Raw genomic sequence first — 16,217 nt, 5'->3', positions numbered from 1 at the left:
GTCCACTCCTTCCTCATGGCTTCTGCTGCCTCAGAGCTTCTGCTTTCTGTCTTCTCACTCTGTTTCTCTGCCCTCAGCAGTCAACTCTCTCTGTACATCTCACAGTCAAGTACACTCTTGGCTTTCAGTCAAGACCATGGTACGATCCATAAATTAGCTGTCCTGTGCTCAGGCATCCTCATCAACACTGTTCACTAGTGTCCGAGTAGGAGGGTCACTGGGTCACTTTGCTCAGAAGAACATGGGTATGGCCGGCACATGGTAGCCACTCTGGAAGGTCTAGGGGCTGGCAGGGCCCTGGGATGGCCCAGAAGGACCCAGCCCCCACTAGGAGGGGATAAGACCCTGCCTCTGAGGCTCCCATTGTCCTGGATAGCAGAACTCCAGGCTCACTGGAGACTTTCAGGAGAACGACTCTCCAAGAGGCCGAGGGCAGCTGAGTTCCTGGCCAGACTGGGAACACAGGGATGAATGTGACACATGGCCTGGCCCTCCAGGTGCTCAGAGTCTAGAGAGAGTGATCAGATCCAAACCTGAGAACCTCAACCAAAGGTAACGACAGAATGTAGGCCCTTCGGGAGCTTGGAGCCTGCAGCAGGGCTGTCTGTGGTCAGCTAGGGGACAAAAGAGGAAGATTTCTGAAGGAGGGACACAGGCTGGCAGAGATAAGAGATGTGATGTGCAGAGAAGGGGGAGGTACGCCAGTGGGAAGAGAGTTAAGTTCAGAAAGCAAGTTGGAGCTGGACCACAGGACTTGGGAATTGTCCTTTTCAAGGGGTCGCGGGAGACAGAGAGAGTAATGAGCAAGGGGTCAGCCATGGAGATCTGAGCCTTAGACGGATGGGTCTGGTTTGGTGCCCTGGCTGCCTCAAGAAGAGGGGGGTGACTGTGATCCAGGAGGCCAGACCAGAGGCCACGTCTGCGGTGCGGCGACAATGCTGAGATGCCGTTTGTGACTCCCATTGCCCCCTCCCAGGGGGTCTCGGGGCCCATTTGCCAACACAGAGCTTCTGCTTTCTCCGGGGGCCTCCTCGTCCCACAGCCCCCGGGAGTGAAGTCCTAACACTGCTGACGATACCCACCGGGCCTCCTTGGTACAGGCAGATCCAGGCCCATTACTCCACCCGTGTCCAGCTTCCCGGGGGATCCTCCCGCCTCCCGCTCCTCCCACCCACACTGCAGGTCGATGACCCCACTTGGGAAACACTAGGCTTGCTCATATAAGGAGCCCAGGTGCCGCCAGTGTGCTCAGCGATGGCGTCTGCTCGGTGGCCCTGCCTCATCTTGGCTCTGCTCTCCGGTGTGGCGGTCTCTGGCTTCCCTAGAAGATTATGCCGGCTACTTGGGGTAAATCTGCCCCCTCTTCACCATCTGGCAGGCAGAGGGGCCAGGCCGGCAGTCCTGTGTGTAGGGTGCGGAGGAGGCAGAGGTTGGGCGGTGAGCTGCAGGGAACAGAGCTGGTATGCGAGGAACTGGGCTCCAGACCTGCTCCCTAATCCTGGGCAAGGCTCTTAAATCTCCTGGGCCTCTGTTTCCCTACCCGTCAGGTGGGTGATGCTGCACGATCAGCTCACCTCACTGAGGGGCTGTGAAGGTCCACGTCTGAGACAAGGGTAGAGGCCTCTAGGAATGGCCGAGCTGAGCCGTGTGGGGTACAGTGGTGGTGGGGTCTGGATGAGGCCTCAGGGGCCTGGGGCCCAGGGAAGGGCAGAGTGAGTCAGGGTATATGGGGCAGGGGAAGAGCTCTGGCTTTGGTCCTCCTTGCCCTGATCCCCCCGGTGAACTGGAGATCTTCCCTCCCTGCACCTCAGTTTCCCCATCTGTTCAGAGCCCTTCCTACTCCGACATGTGGCTCTGGGTGGGTCCATGTCCAGAGGCCCCTCAAGGTGTGTGTGGGGGGGTCACTGCTGAACCTTGGCCTCAGCCCAGAGCCTATTGCCAAGCCACTGTAGCCTTGGACTTGGCCTGACCCCTGTGTTTGTCTGTTTTTGCAGAAACGGAGCCTCCCGGAAGGGGTGAGAACTTTCACCAGGGATGGGGCAGGGCAGGGCAGGACGGAGCTAGTTGCCCAACAGCGGAAGGAGTGGGCCACAATGGCAGGTCCCTCCAGCTGGCAAACAGCCTATGGCCCCCTGCCCTCGCAGACCCCCGCCGTGATTCCAGAGCCCTGGGAAAGAGCACCACGGAACCATGGCCCTCGGACCCGCTGATAGAGCAGAGGACTGCCCTTCCACGAGTCCATCTTCCCACAAACACTTACCGAGCACTAGTCAGGCCCCATGCACAGGGCAGGAGACACACAGTGAATGGCCCCGTCACACCTTCACGAAGCATCTTTATATCCATGTTTAACCCAGACGTCTCCGTAGAGTGTCCCTTGGTCCATCACCCCGTTGGAAAGAGGGTTTTGGGGGGCACGAAGGCCCTCCCCATGCACTGCCCTCAGATAGGAAACAAGGGCCTATTTGGGAGACAGAAGCAGGCAATTACCAAAGGACACAGGGGGCGGGCTGGGGTGTGTGTGTGGACACGCTCTTTCCAAGCTGAGGTGTGGAAGATGAGCAGGAAGAGCTAGGACCTGGCATGGCTGGAGCACGGGATGAGCAGAGGCAGCACCTGCCTGGAGGCCCCCAGAGCCAGGGGGAAGACTGTCCTGAGGGCGGTGGTGAGAACGGGAGCACTTCAAGTGGCAGAAGGACAGGGTCAGATTTGGGTTTTTATACCATCTCACTGGTTACAGCTGCATGTAAACAGATGATAGAGCTAAGGATGCAGAGTGACCATCAGAACAGTGGTGGCCAATTAAAGGTGGCAACCAAGGATGCTGCCCAGGCTTCTGACATGGGTGACTGGGAGACTGGAGGGGCCACTTACCAGGCAGGAGCTTTGGAGCCCACAAAGGGGAGCTTGAAGGGGAGAGGCCAGGAGGAAGTCCTGGCTTCCGGGTGCCTCAGGCTGGCTGGTCACCATCTGCTGAACACTGTTCCTCTCCCGCAGGTGGTCGATGGCATCGAAGTCTACGGCACCAAGGTCCACTGCAAGGTGACCTCCCGCTTCGCTCACAATGTCGTCACCACCAGGGCCGTCAACCACGCAGACACTGCCAAGGAGGTTTCTTTCAATGTGGAGCTGCCCAAGACAGCCTTCATCACCAACTTCACCTTGTGGGTGTCATCACGACTGCTGGCTCTGGGCTGGGAGCGGAGTCTGGCTCAGCATGAGTCCCCCAGCAGCTCTCTATCCCTGCAGGACCATTGATGGTGTTACCTACCCTGGGAATGTCAAAGAGAAGGAAGTTGCCAAGAAGCAGTATGAAAAGGCCGTGTCCCAGGGCAAGACAGCTGGCTTGGTCAAGTAAGTGTGGGCCCCCAGGCCTTGGGGAGAACTCAGGGCTGTAAGGGCCCTCAGAGACACAAACAACAGAACAGCAGCTATTATTATCATTATTTGGCAAAATGCGCCGTAATTCTTACAATGTTATCTCATTTTGAATTTGAGGCAACCGAGGCTCAGAGTGGGTAGGGGTCTCCCCCAAGGGTAAGGGACTTGAACCCAAAGCCCAGGAAGGATGGGCTGGTGCTGTCTTTGGGGCAGTCATTGTCTTGCACCCCCATCCAGGGCCTCTGGGAGGAAGCTGGAGAAATTCACCGTCTCAGTCAATGTGGCTGCAGGCAGCAAGGTCACCTTTGAGCTAACCTACGAGGAGCTGCTGAAGAGGCACAAGGGCAAGTACGAGATGTACCTCAAGGTCCAGCCCAAGCAACTGGTCAAGCACTTTGAGGTAATCAGCTGCTCTCCTGCAGCCCCTGCTGAAACTGCTGGGGGCAGGGTGCTGGGAAGGGTCCCTGGGCAGACCTCACAGCAGGGTCAAGAACACAGAAACCCAGCCCCCACCACTTGGTTGAGGAGGCGTGGGGGAATTACAGTGGCGCTGGCTACAGCACCTGGGCCAAGGGGAGGAGGCTGGGCGGCACCTGGCAGATCCAGGTTGGGTGCTGGGCCCTTGGGGGCAACATCACAAAGTGTCTCTGTAATGCTTCTAACTGCTTACATGGGCATTTTACCTACATCAGAGTGGAAAGTCAAAGGAAATGCTTTAGTGGTAGAATCTGGGGCACCATATGGCAGGTAGTAGAAGAGTTCTGGGGTCAGAGTACCCACTTAAAAGCCCTTGTGGTCATTTTCTTGGTGGGAGACAGCAGGCTTGGCTGTCACAGAGTTGTCCTAGAGGCTGCTCCTTGTACATCACTGACCCATCTCCTTGCCCTTGTTGTCCTGGAGGCTGGGCTCTGCACTGTCACTGAGTGACATCTCCTTACCTTTCGCCATTTCAGATCACAGCAGACATCTTCGAGCCCCAGGGCATCAGTACGCTGGATGCTGAAGCCTCATTCATCACCAATGACCTCTTGAGCAGCGCTCTCACCAAGTCCTTCTCAGGGAAAAAGGTGGTGTAGATGCCCCTCGGGCCTGGGGGGCAGGTGCAGGAACACTGACCCTAGCAGGGCGAGTCTGAACCCGGGGATTGACTGATGCAAGGGAGAGAGACAGAGAGAGAGAGAGAGAGAGAGAGAGAGAGAGAGAGAGAGAGAGAGAGAGAGAGTGCATGTGTGTGTGTGTGGCGGGGGGCTAAGTCTGCAACATCCCCTTTCTCCTAGGCCCCCTGGGTCAGGAGTGAGGATGCTGGAGGCAGGGGGCTGCTTGCTGATGATGACCTGCCGGAGGAACTGGGGTCTCAACTGCACTGGGGGACAGGGAAGCCATTTATATAGCCTGGTCCCATTCTACTTTGGGAAGCAGGCAGGGCAGGTTACTGGTCCCTGTTTTACAGATAAGGAGACCGAGGCCAGAGGGAGTTTTTTAGATCTGATTCCACATGAGGGGTGAAAGAAAAAAGGGAACTTTATTCTTGGTACTGGTGGTTGGCTCTGGTCCCCAAGGTCCCCAGCAATTCCAGGGGCCTTGCTGATCATGGGCAGTGGATGAATAAATGTTTATATGGACAGCAAACCTCAGTCAGGACTCCCAGGGTGAGGCCCAAGGAGCATACGCTCAGAGGGCTGCTGGCCTCTGCAGGCGGTGCCCTCACCCAGGGCCCCCTCCCCATTCCCTACTCTGCTCCCTTCCCCCTCCTCTTGGCAACAACACACACAATACCACCCAACATGAAATTCCTTTTCATGGTGCAGAATTCCCCTCCCAAAGTGGCTTCTTAGTGCAGGCAGAGCTGAGGGACTTGTGGGCCCAGTGAGCAGGAAGAGTGAAAGGCTGGCTCAGATAAGGCCCCTGGCCTGCAAGGAGCTCCAGATCTCCGAAGGGAAGAGAGGTGCTCAGAAAGGCTGAGCACGCCAGAGGGTGGCAGGACTGCCCAGGCACCTACCTACAGGCTCCTCGCCATGAGGACTGCACCGTGCTCCCCAGCGCAGCCCCGGGCTGAGGTCTGCAGAGGGCAGGCCCTGGCCAAGCTGAGCAAGGCTGGCCATCACCCTCCCTCAGGGCCACGTGTCCTTCAAGCCCAGCTTGGATCAACAACGTTCATGCCCAACGTGTACGGACTCCCTCCTCAAAGGAGATTTTATCATCACCTATGACGTGAACAGAGAGTCTCCAGCCAATGTGCAGGTAGGTGCCCGCCGACTGGCTCTGCCAGGCTGGTAGATTCCCCACCATGGTGGAGTGAGGGCTGATGCGGGGAGGGGCTGCAGCTTCATCTAGTGAGACACCCTTGATCCTCAGCCCAAGGATGAGTTTCCTGCAAGGTGTGGGGACGATAGGTAGTCCAGAGCCTTCGTGTGGCACCCCTGGAGGGGTGGAAAGGACATCTTTATTTTGGGCTGGTTAACGGCTGCGTCCTATTTGCAAGGGCAGCCAACGTGAGGTTGCTGAAGGGATACTGGCCTCCTCTCTCTCTCTCCCCTTTCCAGATCGTCAATGGCTACTTCGTGCACTTCTTTGCACCTCAAGGCCTTCCGGTGGTGCCCAAGAACGTGGTCTTCGTGATTGACGTCAGTGGCTCCATGCACGGTCGGAAAATGGAGCAGGTACTCTCCTTGGGGCAAAGGGGGTGGGGGTGGGACGTGTGGGAGGGAGAGAGAGATTTTTAAAAAGTGGACGAAGCCAATATTTCCAGTGAAAGATGGGAAAGGGGGACAGGATTCTAAAAAGGCACAAATCATCTGCCCCTTTTTTTGCAGATGGCATGGGCCTCACCGCCAGCCCAGGCTGGGAAGACATCTTCTTGTCTGCTTGTCTTTCTCCTTCCCAGACAAAGGATGCCCTCCTCAAAATTCTGGAGGATGTGAAAGAGGATGACTACCTGAATTTCATCCTGTTCAGTGGAGGTGTGACCACTTGGAAAGACACTTTAGTTCAAGCCACTCCTGAGAACATCCAGGAGGCCAGGAAATTTGTGATGAATATTCGTGACCAAGGAAGTAAGAACAGAGGGGAGGGAGCCACATCCTGCCACTCCTGTCTGCCTGAGCAGCCTATCTCCCTCCTGCCTTGGGGCAGAGTCTCTGCTGGTCCAGGCCCGGCAGACCCTGGCTGGGGGTAGAGGTGGGGGTGGGGAGTCCTGAGGCTAGATACTGGGGTGTCTTCTTTGTGGTCTAGGGAAAGCCATTCTTTCTGTTTCTAACCTGTGATCCTGGTGCCCCACTAGCCCCAGCAAGATACCCTTATCCATGGCAGTTTTGTATGAAAGATGACAAGTGATGTCTATACTGTTCCCCACTCCTCCCTGTGAGAGGGGCTGGGAGTCCATTTGACTGTTCTCCAAATGCTCTTACAATCACTGTGTGCATCTATCCTTCCGGCAGCCCTGAGAGGCTGGTCTTTTTACTCATTTGAAAGACTAAGTCATTCATTCATCACTCACTGAGTCATTCAGTCGATATTTACTGAGTACCACCACATATGGGCAGGCAGGGTCCCTGGGCACGTGAGCAGGGCCTGCTGTCTCGACCTCCTCCACCCTGACACCCTGAGGACACGCTCCCATGGTGCCGTCTGTCTGTCTGTGTGCCAGTGACCAACATCAATGACGCGCTGCTGAAGGGCATCAGTATGCTGAACAAGGCCCGGGAGGAGTACAGAGACCTGGAGAGGAGCACCTCCATCGTCATCATGTTGACCGACGGGGACGCCAATGTGGGTGAGGCAGCGGGTGTAACTCTGGCTGCCGCTCCTGGCTCTGTAGCTGGCGTGCTGCAAGACCTTGGGCAGCTCTCTCCAGGGTCCCCCATGGTCTGTAAGCCCCTCAAGGGCAGGGCCCTGCCTCCCTGCCAGGCCTTCCCACGTCTGCCTCTACAAGGGCTGGTGGCCATGACTCCGCCAACTGCACGTGTAGGAGTCAGATCTGTCCAGACAGCTTCTCCTGACAGCCGCCGGGGCTGTGGCTGGAGCGTGAACACCTCCTTCTCCTGTAGGTGAAAGCAGACCTGAAAAAATCCAAGAGAATGTGCGGAATGCCATTGGTGGCAAGTTCCCCTTATATAACCTGGGCTTTGGCAACAATCTGAATTATAACTTCCTGGAGCGTATGGCCCTGGAGAACCACGGGCTTGCCCGCCGCATTTATGAGGATTCCGATGCCAACGTGCAGTTGCAGGTATGTCTTGTCTTGCACACCTCTGGGAATAAGGAGCTCACTACTTCCTCAGGAAACTGTTCCACTGTGTGACAATTTCGGTTATTAGAAAGAACTTCCTCTTGGGTTGAAATCTACCTCTGGTTATCTCTTACCCATCCATACTGGTTCTGATTTTGTCTGTGGGCTACACAGAACAGACCTGCTTCCTCTGTAGGATTGCCAGATCAAATACAAGACATCCAGTTAAATATGAATTTCTCATAAACAGCAAATAATTTTTTAGCAAGCATGCTCCAGATATTGCATAGGACACTGTATTAGTTTACTAGTGCTGCCTTAACAAATTACCATAAGCTGGGTGCCTTCCACAACAGAAATTTATCGTCTCACAGTTCTGGAGGCTAGAACTCCAAAATCAAGGTGTCGGCAGGGCTGGCTCCTTCTGAGAGCTGCGAGGGAAGGATCTGTTCCAGGCCTCTCTCCTTGGCCTGTAGATGGCCATTTTCTCCCTGTATCTTCACATCATCTTCTCTGTGTGCATGTCTGTCTCTGGGTCCAAATTTCCCCCTTTCATAGGGACACCAGTCGGATTGGATTGGAGTCCATCCTGAACACTTCATTTTAACTTGATTACCTCTGTAAAGGCCCTTTCCCCAAATAAGGTCATGCCCTGAGGTACTGGGGGTAAGGATTTTAACCTATGTATTTTGAGGGTACACAATTCATCCCATGACAGCTGTATTTATACTAAAAAGTCACTTGTCATTTACCTGATATTCAAGTTTAACTCATGTCCTGTATTTTCATTTGCTAAATCTGGTACCCTCCCCCTCCTCCCTGGCACAGGTGACTGCTTCTCCACCTCTGCAGTGGACACCCCCAGCCTTCCTCCTGTCAGTCTCCGGGTCTCCATGCTCTCACCCCACATCGCCTTCTTTAGTCGGCTTCCACCCTTCCTTCTTACTTTCGTTCCAACAAACATTTCTTGAGTCCTTTCTATGTGCCAAGAACTCTGTCCTTTCCTTTTCTATTCCTCCCAGTCTCTACCTGGGGGGAGGGGGGAACACGGTGAGGAAGGGCACCCCCAAACTGAAGGGCACAGTCAGGGCCACATGGAAGTAGAGATCAGGAGCCAGGACTGGCCCAGCCCGGGAGACTCAACAACCCGCGGAGGCGCCAGTGGGAGCCTGCCCACCCTGTCCTCTCTCTGCCCGCCCTGGTGGCCTGAGATGAGCAGGTCCCCTATCTGGACTCCAGGGCTTCTATGAGGAGGTGGCCAACCCGCTGCTGACAGATGTGGAGATGGAGTACCCTGAGAACGCCATCCTGGACCTCACCCAGAACAGTTACCAGCACTTCTACGACGGCTCTGAGATTGTGGTGGCTGGGCGCCTGGCAGATGAGGACATGAACAGCTTTAAGGCGGACGTGAAGGGCCACGGGGTAAGCTGGGCCGGGGCCCGGCTGTGCGCTGGGGATGGGGGATCCGCACGGATAGGGCTCCAGCCTCCTGGCTGACGGCCCAGCAGTAGCAGCTCCTGAACAAGGCCCACCTGGCTCCTGGCTCCAGGCCTCCAGCCTCTCACCTTCTCCCACCCCTGCCCCAGGCCATCAACGACCTGACATTCACTGAGGAGCTGGACATGAAGGAGATGGAGAAGGCCCTGAAGGAGCGGGACTACATTTTTGGGAACTACATTGAGCGGCTCTGGGCCTACCTCACTATCGAGCAGCTGCTGGAGAAATGGTGACCCTGGCCCACCTCTCACACGGCCGGGCCCCGCACTCAGCCCCCGGCACTGCCCCAGCACCTACCTGTGAAGCCCCCTGTGCTGGCTATGCTCCGGGGGGAGCCCACGAGGAGGAAACTTAAACCCCAGGAAGTGCACCTCCACGCCCACTCCAGCTGCCCTGCCCTCTTCTTGGCCAGGCCCCATGGCCCGTTTTCCCTGGAGTAGAGCCGGGTCCATCATCTGGGGCTCAAGCAGCAGGCTGGGAGCACCTCGAGGGCAGGGGTGGGCCTTAGCATCCTGTTCCAAGCACCCAGCATGGGCCCACAGAGATGTTGATGCTGAACACAACCAAAGGCTGGGACCCCAGCCCTCAGCCACAGGGAGCAGAGCTCGGGCCCATGCAAGAGGGCCGTGTCAGCCTTCTGTTAAGTGGGCTCGGCCAGGAAAGCCGCTGGCGCTCAGCATGTGAACACTATCATGACTGATGGTTGCAATGGCCATCTCGAGCCCCTTGTATTTTTCAGGTGGGGAAACTGAGGTCCAGAGAGGAATCAGGGCATGTCCGTCTGTCCCAGGGAGCTGGTGAACCAGTTTTTTCTGAGTGCTAGTGGGCTCTATCCTGGGGGACCCCACTGGGAGGGGTGGAGGAGGGTCCTGGGCTGACCCTCCCACCCCGCCCCTCCCCACAGCAAGAATGCCCATGGCGAGGAGAAGGAGGACCTCACAGCCCAGGCCTTGGACCTGTCCCTCAAGTACCACTTCGTGACTCCACTGACCTCCATGGTGGTGACCAAGCCTGAGGACAACGAGAACAAGACAGCCATTGCCGACAAGCCTGGGGAAGGTGGGCACGGAGGGTAGGGGCCGGAACTCAGAGGCCTTCTTCCAGGCCCCTGGCCTTAGGTGCCCTGAAGAGAAGAGGGCCAGGCTGAGGAGACCAGACCTTCTGAGAAGCGCAGGTCCTGGGGGCATCGAAGGAAAACTGGCCAAGGGATGGGGAGGGTGTTGTAGAGGGAGCGAAGCCATTAGTGTGAATAGGAGCCTCGAAGTTTCTAAAAGGGCACAGTGCCCAGGGTCATTTCCAGGAAAGGGACTTAGGCTGCAGCATGGAAGGGTTCAGTTAGACAAGAAGAAGCACTTCTGACCTAAAAGTTAGGCCTGGAGCAGGTGCCTGGGGACTGTGAGAGGAAGCGGCCCTGAGAGCTGGAGGCTGGGACCAGGCCTGCTCAACCAGACCCCAAGAGGGGGGTCCTGAGTGTCCCTGCAACTGGCACAGGCCATGGGGGTTGGGGCTGGGAGGTAACGAGCCGGTCTGGGCCAGGCCTCTGCCTCCAGGAGCTCTTGGTTCCTGCAGGGGCCACACGAGGCCTGGGGCTGGCTGGCCAGGCAGTAAGTCGGTCACACTGGCCCTGACACCAGGAGTCTGTGGCCTCTAATGCATTTCTCCTCTTCCTCCCTCCCAGGGCCTGTGGATGCAGAAGGTGAGCTTTAGCCACAGCTGGGTGGGTGTCCCGGGAGGACGACAAGAGAGGACCAAGGAGGCCTTTTCAATCATGCTGGGGATGTACTGCCTGGGGAGGGGCCCTCAGGACACCTGGGCTCAGCTCCCAGCTCTGCTGTGAACTCACCAGGGGCCTGGGGCTGGGCTCTGTTCCACTCTGAGCCTAAGGGTTCTCGTCAGTTGACTGACGGTAGCTTCCCCTGCCCAAGGAAGGACAATCAGTATGAAAGTATTCTGTGACCTACAAAAATTAGCAACTCAATTAGCACTCGACTAATCCCACAGCAATCCTTTAAGGGAGTCCTCTCATGGTTCCATTTTACAGTGAGGAAACTGAGGCACAGAGAGGTTAAATCTATTTGCTCAATGACTCAGTCACCAGGAGGCCAAGCCGGGACTTTGGCCCAGGCAGCCTGGTTCCAGCGCCTGCGCTGGAATTCACAGCACTTTGCGTTTCTCTCATTGTAAAATTTGACCATCACCCGCCCCACAAGCCCACCACCACCAGTCAGGGCCTCCCCAGCCCCTATCGGCCTGCCTTGTCTCTATCCATACAGGCTGTCCTAACCAAGCAGTATATTTGGAATGGCTCATGGCTTTGCCCTCTGAACAGCCCTGTGAAATGTAGTCACTGTGCGTGTGCGTGTGCGTGTGCGTGTGTGTGTGTGTGTGTGTGTGTGTGTGTGTGTGTGCCCGCCTGCGTCTGGGTGGGTGTTTTACTACCAAAGACAACAATCACCTGTGAGCCTCATCCCACCCTGGGGGTGGGAGTTCAGGGGTGGGGGACGGCATTGCTCCTGACACAGAAACTGACTGACGGCTTGCATTTTAGCTGCGTGGAAGCGCTGAGCCCCGGTATTAACACTACACCCATATTACCCACCAGCCCTAGAAAGGAGTTTCCTAGGCATGTCCCATTTCTAAAGCCTAAACTTAGGGGGTCATATTCCCACCCTCTATCTGTCAGGGTTGGGGCCCCACTGGGGACCAGCAGCTCTGAGACAGGTAGAAGGCATGGGGTTGGGCGGAGGGAACCCCTAGACCTTGCTCACGCCTGCCCTTTGGCTTCTTTTTTCAGTGATCCCCTCCATGGCTTACCTGAGTGAGTATGTGCCCGCTGCCGCAGAGCGTGGCCCTGTGCCGTCCCCCTCCGGAGTCTTTCCTGAATCAGCTCTCTGGGACAGGCAGATGGCTAGGGGGTCCTGAGGAGACGAGGGTTTAAGAGCATTAGGGAGCAGGAGGGGAGAGGCATGAACCGAACTCTGGGTGGGGGTCCTGGACCCTCCCCGCCTGCTTGTTTAGCTCAGCCCTCTCTCCCTTTGCGTCCACAGCCAACTACCAGCCTCCCCAGACACCCTACTACGGTGAGTTCCCCAGCTCCTGGGGCGTGGCCCAGGGCCCAGGGCCAAGTGCCTCCTACCTGTCTAGGAGTCCATCCCACGGGGACTAGGAGGCAAGGGGAGGGCCCCGGAACAGTGAGAGACCCTGGAAGCCAGCCCTTTCTCTATGTGCACTCAGTGGATGGGGACCCCCACTTCATCATCCAAGTTCCAGAGAAGGATGATGCCATCTGCTTCAACATTGACGAAGACCCAGGCACAGTGCTGCGCCTCATTCAGGACCCTGTCACAGGTGGGGACTGCGGGCTGGGGCCAGGGTCTCTTCCTGGGAGGGCCTGGAGTCCCTAGGATAGGCACATGGACTGGCTCCTCACTCTGCCTATAAGTCACCCATCTTATACGTAGATTACATCCTGTAGGGATTACAGATTCCACCCAGAGCCACAGGCTCCCCTAGTGCCCCCGGGGCCAGTGGTGTTGGGGAGATGGTTAGAATTAAGTGCAGCCTGGGCATGCAGGCAGGACCCGGCCTGTGTGTAGGGAATCATTGTTGTCTGAACAACACTGGCCCAGGCAAGGGGCAGATCCACAGTGTGGGCCCTCAGCCAGTAGTGTGACCCCCATGTGTCTAAGAACAGACAGGGTTGGCTCTGAAGTCCTGGTCTCTCAATGGGGCCCCCACTGGGCTACCCCTCAGTAGGCTGGCTGAAGGGGAAGGTGTGTCCCTAAAGACCAGCCTGGACTCAGGTCTTGCTGGTCTCTTGCTACCCTGCCCCTCTGGCAGGCCTCACAGTTAACGGGCAGATCATTGGTGAGAAGAGAAGCAGCCTGGACTCCCAGACCAGAAAGACTTACTTTGGCAAGCTGGGCATTGCCAATGCTCAGATGGACTTCCAGATTGAGGTGACACCGGATAGGATCACCCTGTGGCATGGGGCTGCACAGAGCACGTTCAGCTGGCTGGACACGGTCACGGTCACACAGGATGGGTAAAGCCCCACTACTGGGTCTCTGAGAGGCGCTATAGTGCAAGGGTCTAAGGAGGGATTTGAACAAATCGCAGGACAGAAGATCCACAGGGCTCACAGGAAAGACCAGTGGCCTCAGAGTTCAGCCCCTGCCTAGGGGAGGGTGACCATGGTGGCCCCCCACCAACCCCTGGGGCCCCCATCAGAGGCAGTATTGGTAGCTAGACAGTTCGCAGGACTGACCTTGAGGGAAGCGCTGTGTGGACGAAAGCATTAGGTGGACCTGGCAAGCAAGCTGAGAGTGACCAAGATCCCTACATGCATCGTGTCTGGCTGAACTCGCTTGTTCTCAAACTCCTCAGCCTCTCGTGTGTCTTCAGATCACCCCAAGCTGGGTGGGCAGGGCAGCGGTGTTAGTTCCACAGAGGCTCAGAGAGGGGCAGAACCTGCCCAATGTCGCACAGGAAGCCAGTGGTGGAGCTGGGGCTCGATCCCGGGCCTCCAGACGCCCAGGACAGCCCCTTCTCCTGCTTACAGAGGAGCAGGGACCCACTCAGTGGAGTGCACAGTCAACATGCATAAGCGTCTTCTCTCCAGCACCCCTGACATAGTTTCTGGAGTCTGTGCGCTCTCAGGTGTCATGTCTCCTGCTGAGATACCCTTGATTCAGATGCCTGGTGTCATGACCACTGGGCCTCACTGCTGACCTCCTCTTCTCTCCTAGACTGTCTGTGACGATCGACAAGAAGAACATGGTGGTCTCCTTTGGAGATGGGGTTACTTTTGTGGTTGTCTTGCATCAGGTGTGGAAGAAACAGCCCATCCACCATGACTTCCTGGGCTTCTATGTGGTGGACAGTCATCGGATGTCAGCACAGACACATGGGCTGCTGGGTACGAAATGTTCAAGCCTCAGGTTGTTCAGGCCACATGGTGGAGGGAAAAAGCCATGCAAAGGGCCAGCCTAACCACCCTGGACCCAGGGCTCAACACCTCATCCAGCCTTTGCGTCTACCTTGGAAGACCAGTGGCCATGTCACATATGGTGGTGGCAGGGCTGACAGTGTGAATGTTTTTATTCCCAGGACAATTCTTCCACCCCTTTGACTTTAAAGTGTCTGACGTCCACCCAGGCTCTGACCCCACAAAGCCAGATGCCACAATGGTGGTGAAGAACCATCGGCTGACAGTTACCCGGTGAGGAGACTCTACTGACGTCCTCACCCTGCCCTGTCACAAGACAGGAGGAAGGAGCTCTCTCTGCCCACGCACATCAGCCCATCTGGCTCTTGTCGTCTGTGGGGCATCCTTGTTTCCCTCTGGGGTCTTGGCCCCCTTTAACTGGGAAAAGGCCAAATCTGACCCCCTAGAAGGAGTAACCACAAGGCCTCATTCTTGACCAGAGTTTGGACTCCTAGAATTGGCAACTTCACACGCCTTTTCAACCTTAGGTCCTTGGGCACAGCAGCCATCTTGCCTACCCCGTGTATCACAGCATCTCTCTCCTTTCTCCCAGGGGCTCCCAGAAGGACTACAGGAAGGACGTCAGCGTTGGCACAAAAGTTGCCTGCTGGTTCGTCCACAACAATGGGCAAGGGCTGATTGACGGCGTCCACAGCAACTACATTGTCCCCAGCCTGTTCTGAGTGGACATGCCAGCTCCTACTGAGGCGGCTGGCAGGGCTTGCATGGCATCTGGAACAGAGGCACAGAGTGGGGCCTGATGGAGGGCTGTGACAGTAAAGGCCAAGGAGAAACCGGACGGCTACCAGTGTCTGCATGCTTCCATGAGCCCCTGCTCCAGGGGACAGGCAGCTCGAAGGAAGGGCTGGCTGCTAGGAAGGCAACTTCCTGGGCCTCTCCACCGATGCGGCTGAAAGACACAGTTGGTTGGGGTGGTACTATGGGGAGTTAGACACGTGATGGTTGGGGAAGGAAAAAATCAAGAATTGACTCGAGAGCAAAGAGGCTCTGAGAAGTCGGGAAGGACTGACTACATTTCAGAGTTTAGGAGGGTCAGAGGAAAAGTCAGGGTCGTGGCTCACAAGCTCTTACCAGGACCTTTAGGCCTGAAGCTCCTTCTATGACTCAGGAGCAAAGAGTGCTCCAGGGCAGACCCAGCCTGCAGCTAATTGTGCACGCCACCCACCCTTCGACTCTAATCATCTCGCCATCCATCTGCCCGCCCATCCCCCGCTCACCCCAAAAACCCATCTATTCAGCAGGTAAACCCAACATTCTGGGGTAGGATCTGGGAGCACATAGTTTAATAACCCAGGTCCTGCTTGCATGGGTACCCAAGTTTCCCTTCAGCTGGGCTGGGGACCCCTGGGATCCTCCAATCACTCCTCACGGTGACCACCTGCTGCACACTCACAGTAATTCCTGGGTGGGGTGGGGGTCAGCCAGAGGTTCCTAGGGAAGGGGCTCTGAGGGCTCTCAGCCTGGACAACCCTCTCCCACCCGGACAACAGCAGCTGCCCCTCCCCAGCCCTCCTGCTTCCAGAGACAGCTTTTTTGCAGTGCAGACCTGGTCATCATTCCCTGTCTGAAACCCTATAAATGACATCTCCCACCCAGGGTTCTTGGGACAAAGACAAAAGTCCTTCCTGCGGTCTCTCCCTCTCACTGTCTGCGTTCCAGGCACACAAACTGCTTCCAGTTCTGCAAACACAACCCCTCCTTCCCCAGATCCTTTGCCTCTGCTGTTCTCTCTGCCTGAGGGGCTGACGGCACGCTGGGCAGAAGGTACCCGGCTGAAGGAAGTATTGGGTGGCTTCGCTTATGGCAGAGCGGGGGACACAGTAAGACCGGAGGAGGTTGCAGTCAGATTGGGAAGGGTCTCGAATGCCAGCGGGGTGGGGTGGAGTGGGGTCTGGCCATGGCTCACCAGGAAGTTCTGCTACCTCCCACTCGAGGGGCCCCTCTGTCTGAGCCAGGACAGGGTTGCCCAGGGCCCACACTGGCTTGGGGGCCTGGAGAGGGCTGGAGAAGGGCAATCCAGGAGGGAACATCTGTCACCAGAAGAGCCCCCGAGGCGCTGTTACCGCTCTAGAGAGAGGGCCACATGAGACAGGGCCCTGG

At 56.8% G+C, this 16,217-nt stretch overlaps 2 protein-coding genes across 7 annotated transcripts in view; one reads left to right on the top strand and one right to left on the bottom strand.

The window, feature by feature from the left end:
- NEK4 (NIMA related kinase 4) overlaps positions 1-15,157 on the bottom strand; it is an 88,959-nt gene extending 73,802 nt beyond the window's left edge. For 2 of the 4 annotated variants that reach the window (XM_060161627.1, XM_060161628.1), the window contains exons 1-7: positions 13,377-15,157; positions 11,924-12,027; positions 10,953-11,025; positions 5,381-10,790; positions 4,320-4,529; positions 2,875-3,272; positions 2,261-2,461 (exon numbers count right to left, since the gene is read on the bottom strand). The gene's annotated coding sequence lies outside the window, so the exon portion shown is untranslated. Of the gene's footprint in view, positions 1-2,260; positions 2,462-2,874; positions 3,273-4,319; positions 4,736-5,380; positions 10,791-10,952; positions 11,026-11,923; positions 12,028-13,376 lie in introns of those variants that run through there. The other 2 variants (XM_060161629.1, XM_060161630.1) reach the window with 2 other exon arrangements.
- Positions 1,230-14,895, top strand: ITIH3 (inter-alpha-trypsin inhibitor heavy chain 3). 3 transcript variants are annotated; one of them, XM_060161623.1, is made up of 22 exons: positions 1,230-1,347; positions 1,995-2,015; positions 2,998-3,164; positions 3,234-3,354; positions 3,619-3,781; positions 4,335-4,448; positions 5,497-5,622; positions 5,925-6,041; positions 6,266-6,434; positions 7,028-7,153; positions 7,428-7,609; positions 8,849-9,034; positions 9,199-9,338; positions 10,014-10,168; positions 10,788-10,805; positions 11,904-11,927; positions 12,157-12,189; positions 12,344-12,457; positions 12,950-13,154; positions 13,858-14,027; positions 14,219-14,330; positions 14,650-14,895. In XM_060161623.1, exons 3-22 carry the CDS (start codon positions 3,065-3,067, stop codon positions 14,777-14,779), a joined length of 2,505 nt encoding a protein of 834 aa, XP_060017606.1. In that variant the 5' UTR covers positions 1,230-1,347; positions 1,995-2,015; positions 2,998-3,064; the 3' UTR covers positions 14,780-14,895. The 3 variants fall into 3 exon arrangements, with proteins under 3 accessions (XP_060017606.1, XP_060017604.1, XP_060017605.1); XM_060161621.1 differs by having other exon boundaries at positions 1,236-1,347; positions 3,250-3,354; XM_060161622.1 differs by lacking the exon at positions 1,995-2,015 and having other exon boundaries at positions 1,255-1,347; positions 3,250-3,354.
- Positions 15,158-16,217: the final 1,060 nt, after the last annotated feature.

This window comes from Lagenorhynchus albirostris, chromosome 10 (genome assembly GCF_949774975.1).
Source record: "Lagenorhynchus albirostris chromosome 10, mLagAlb1.1, whole genome shotgun sequence".
Taxonomy (NCBI): domain Eukaryota; kingdom Metazoa; phylum Chordata; class Mammalia; order Artiodactyla; family Delphinidae; genus Lagenorhynchus; species Lagenorhynchus albirostris.
This window is presented reverse-complemented; position numbering and strand designations above follow the sequence as displayed.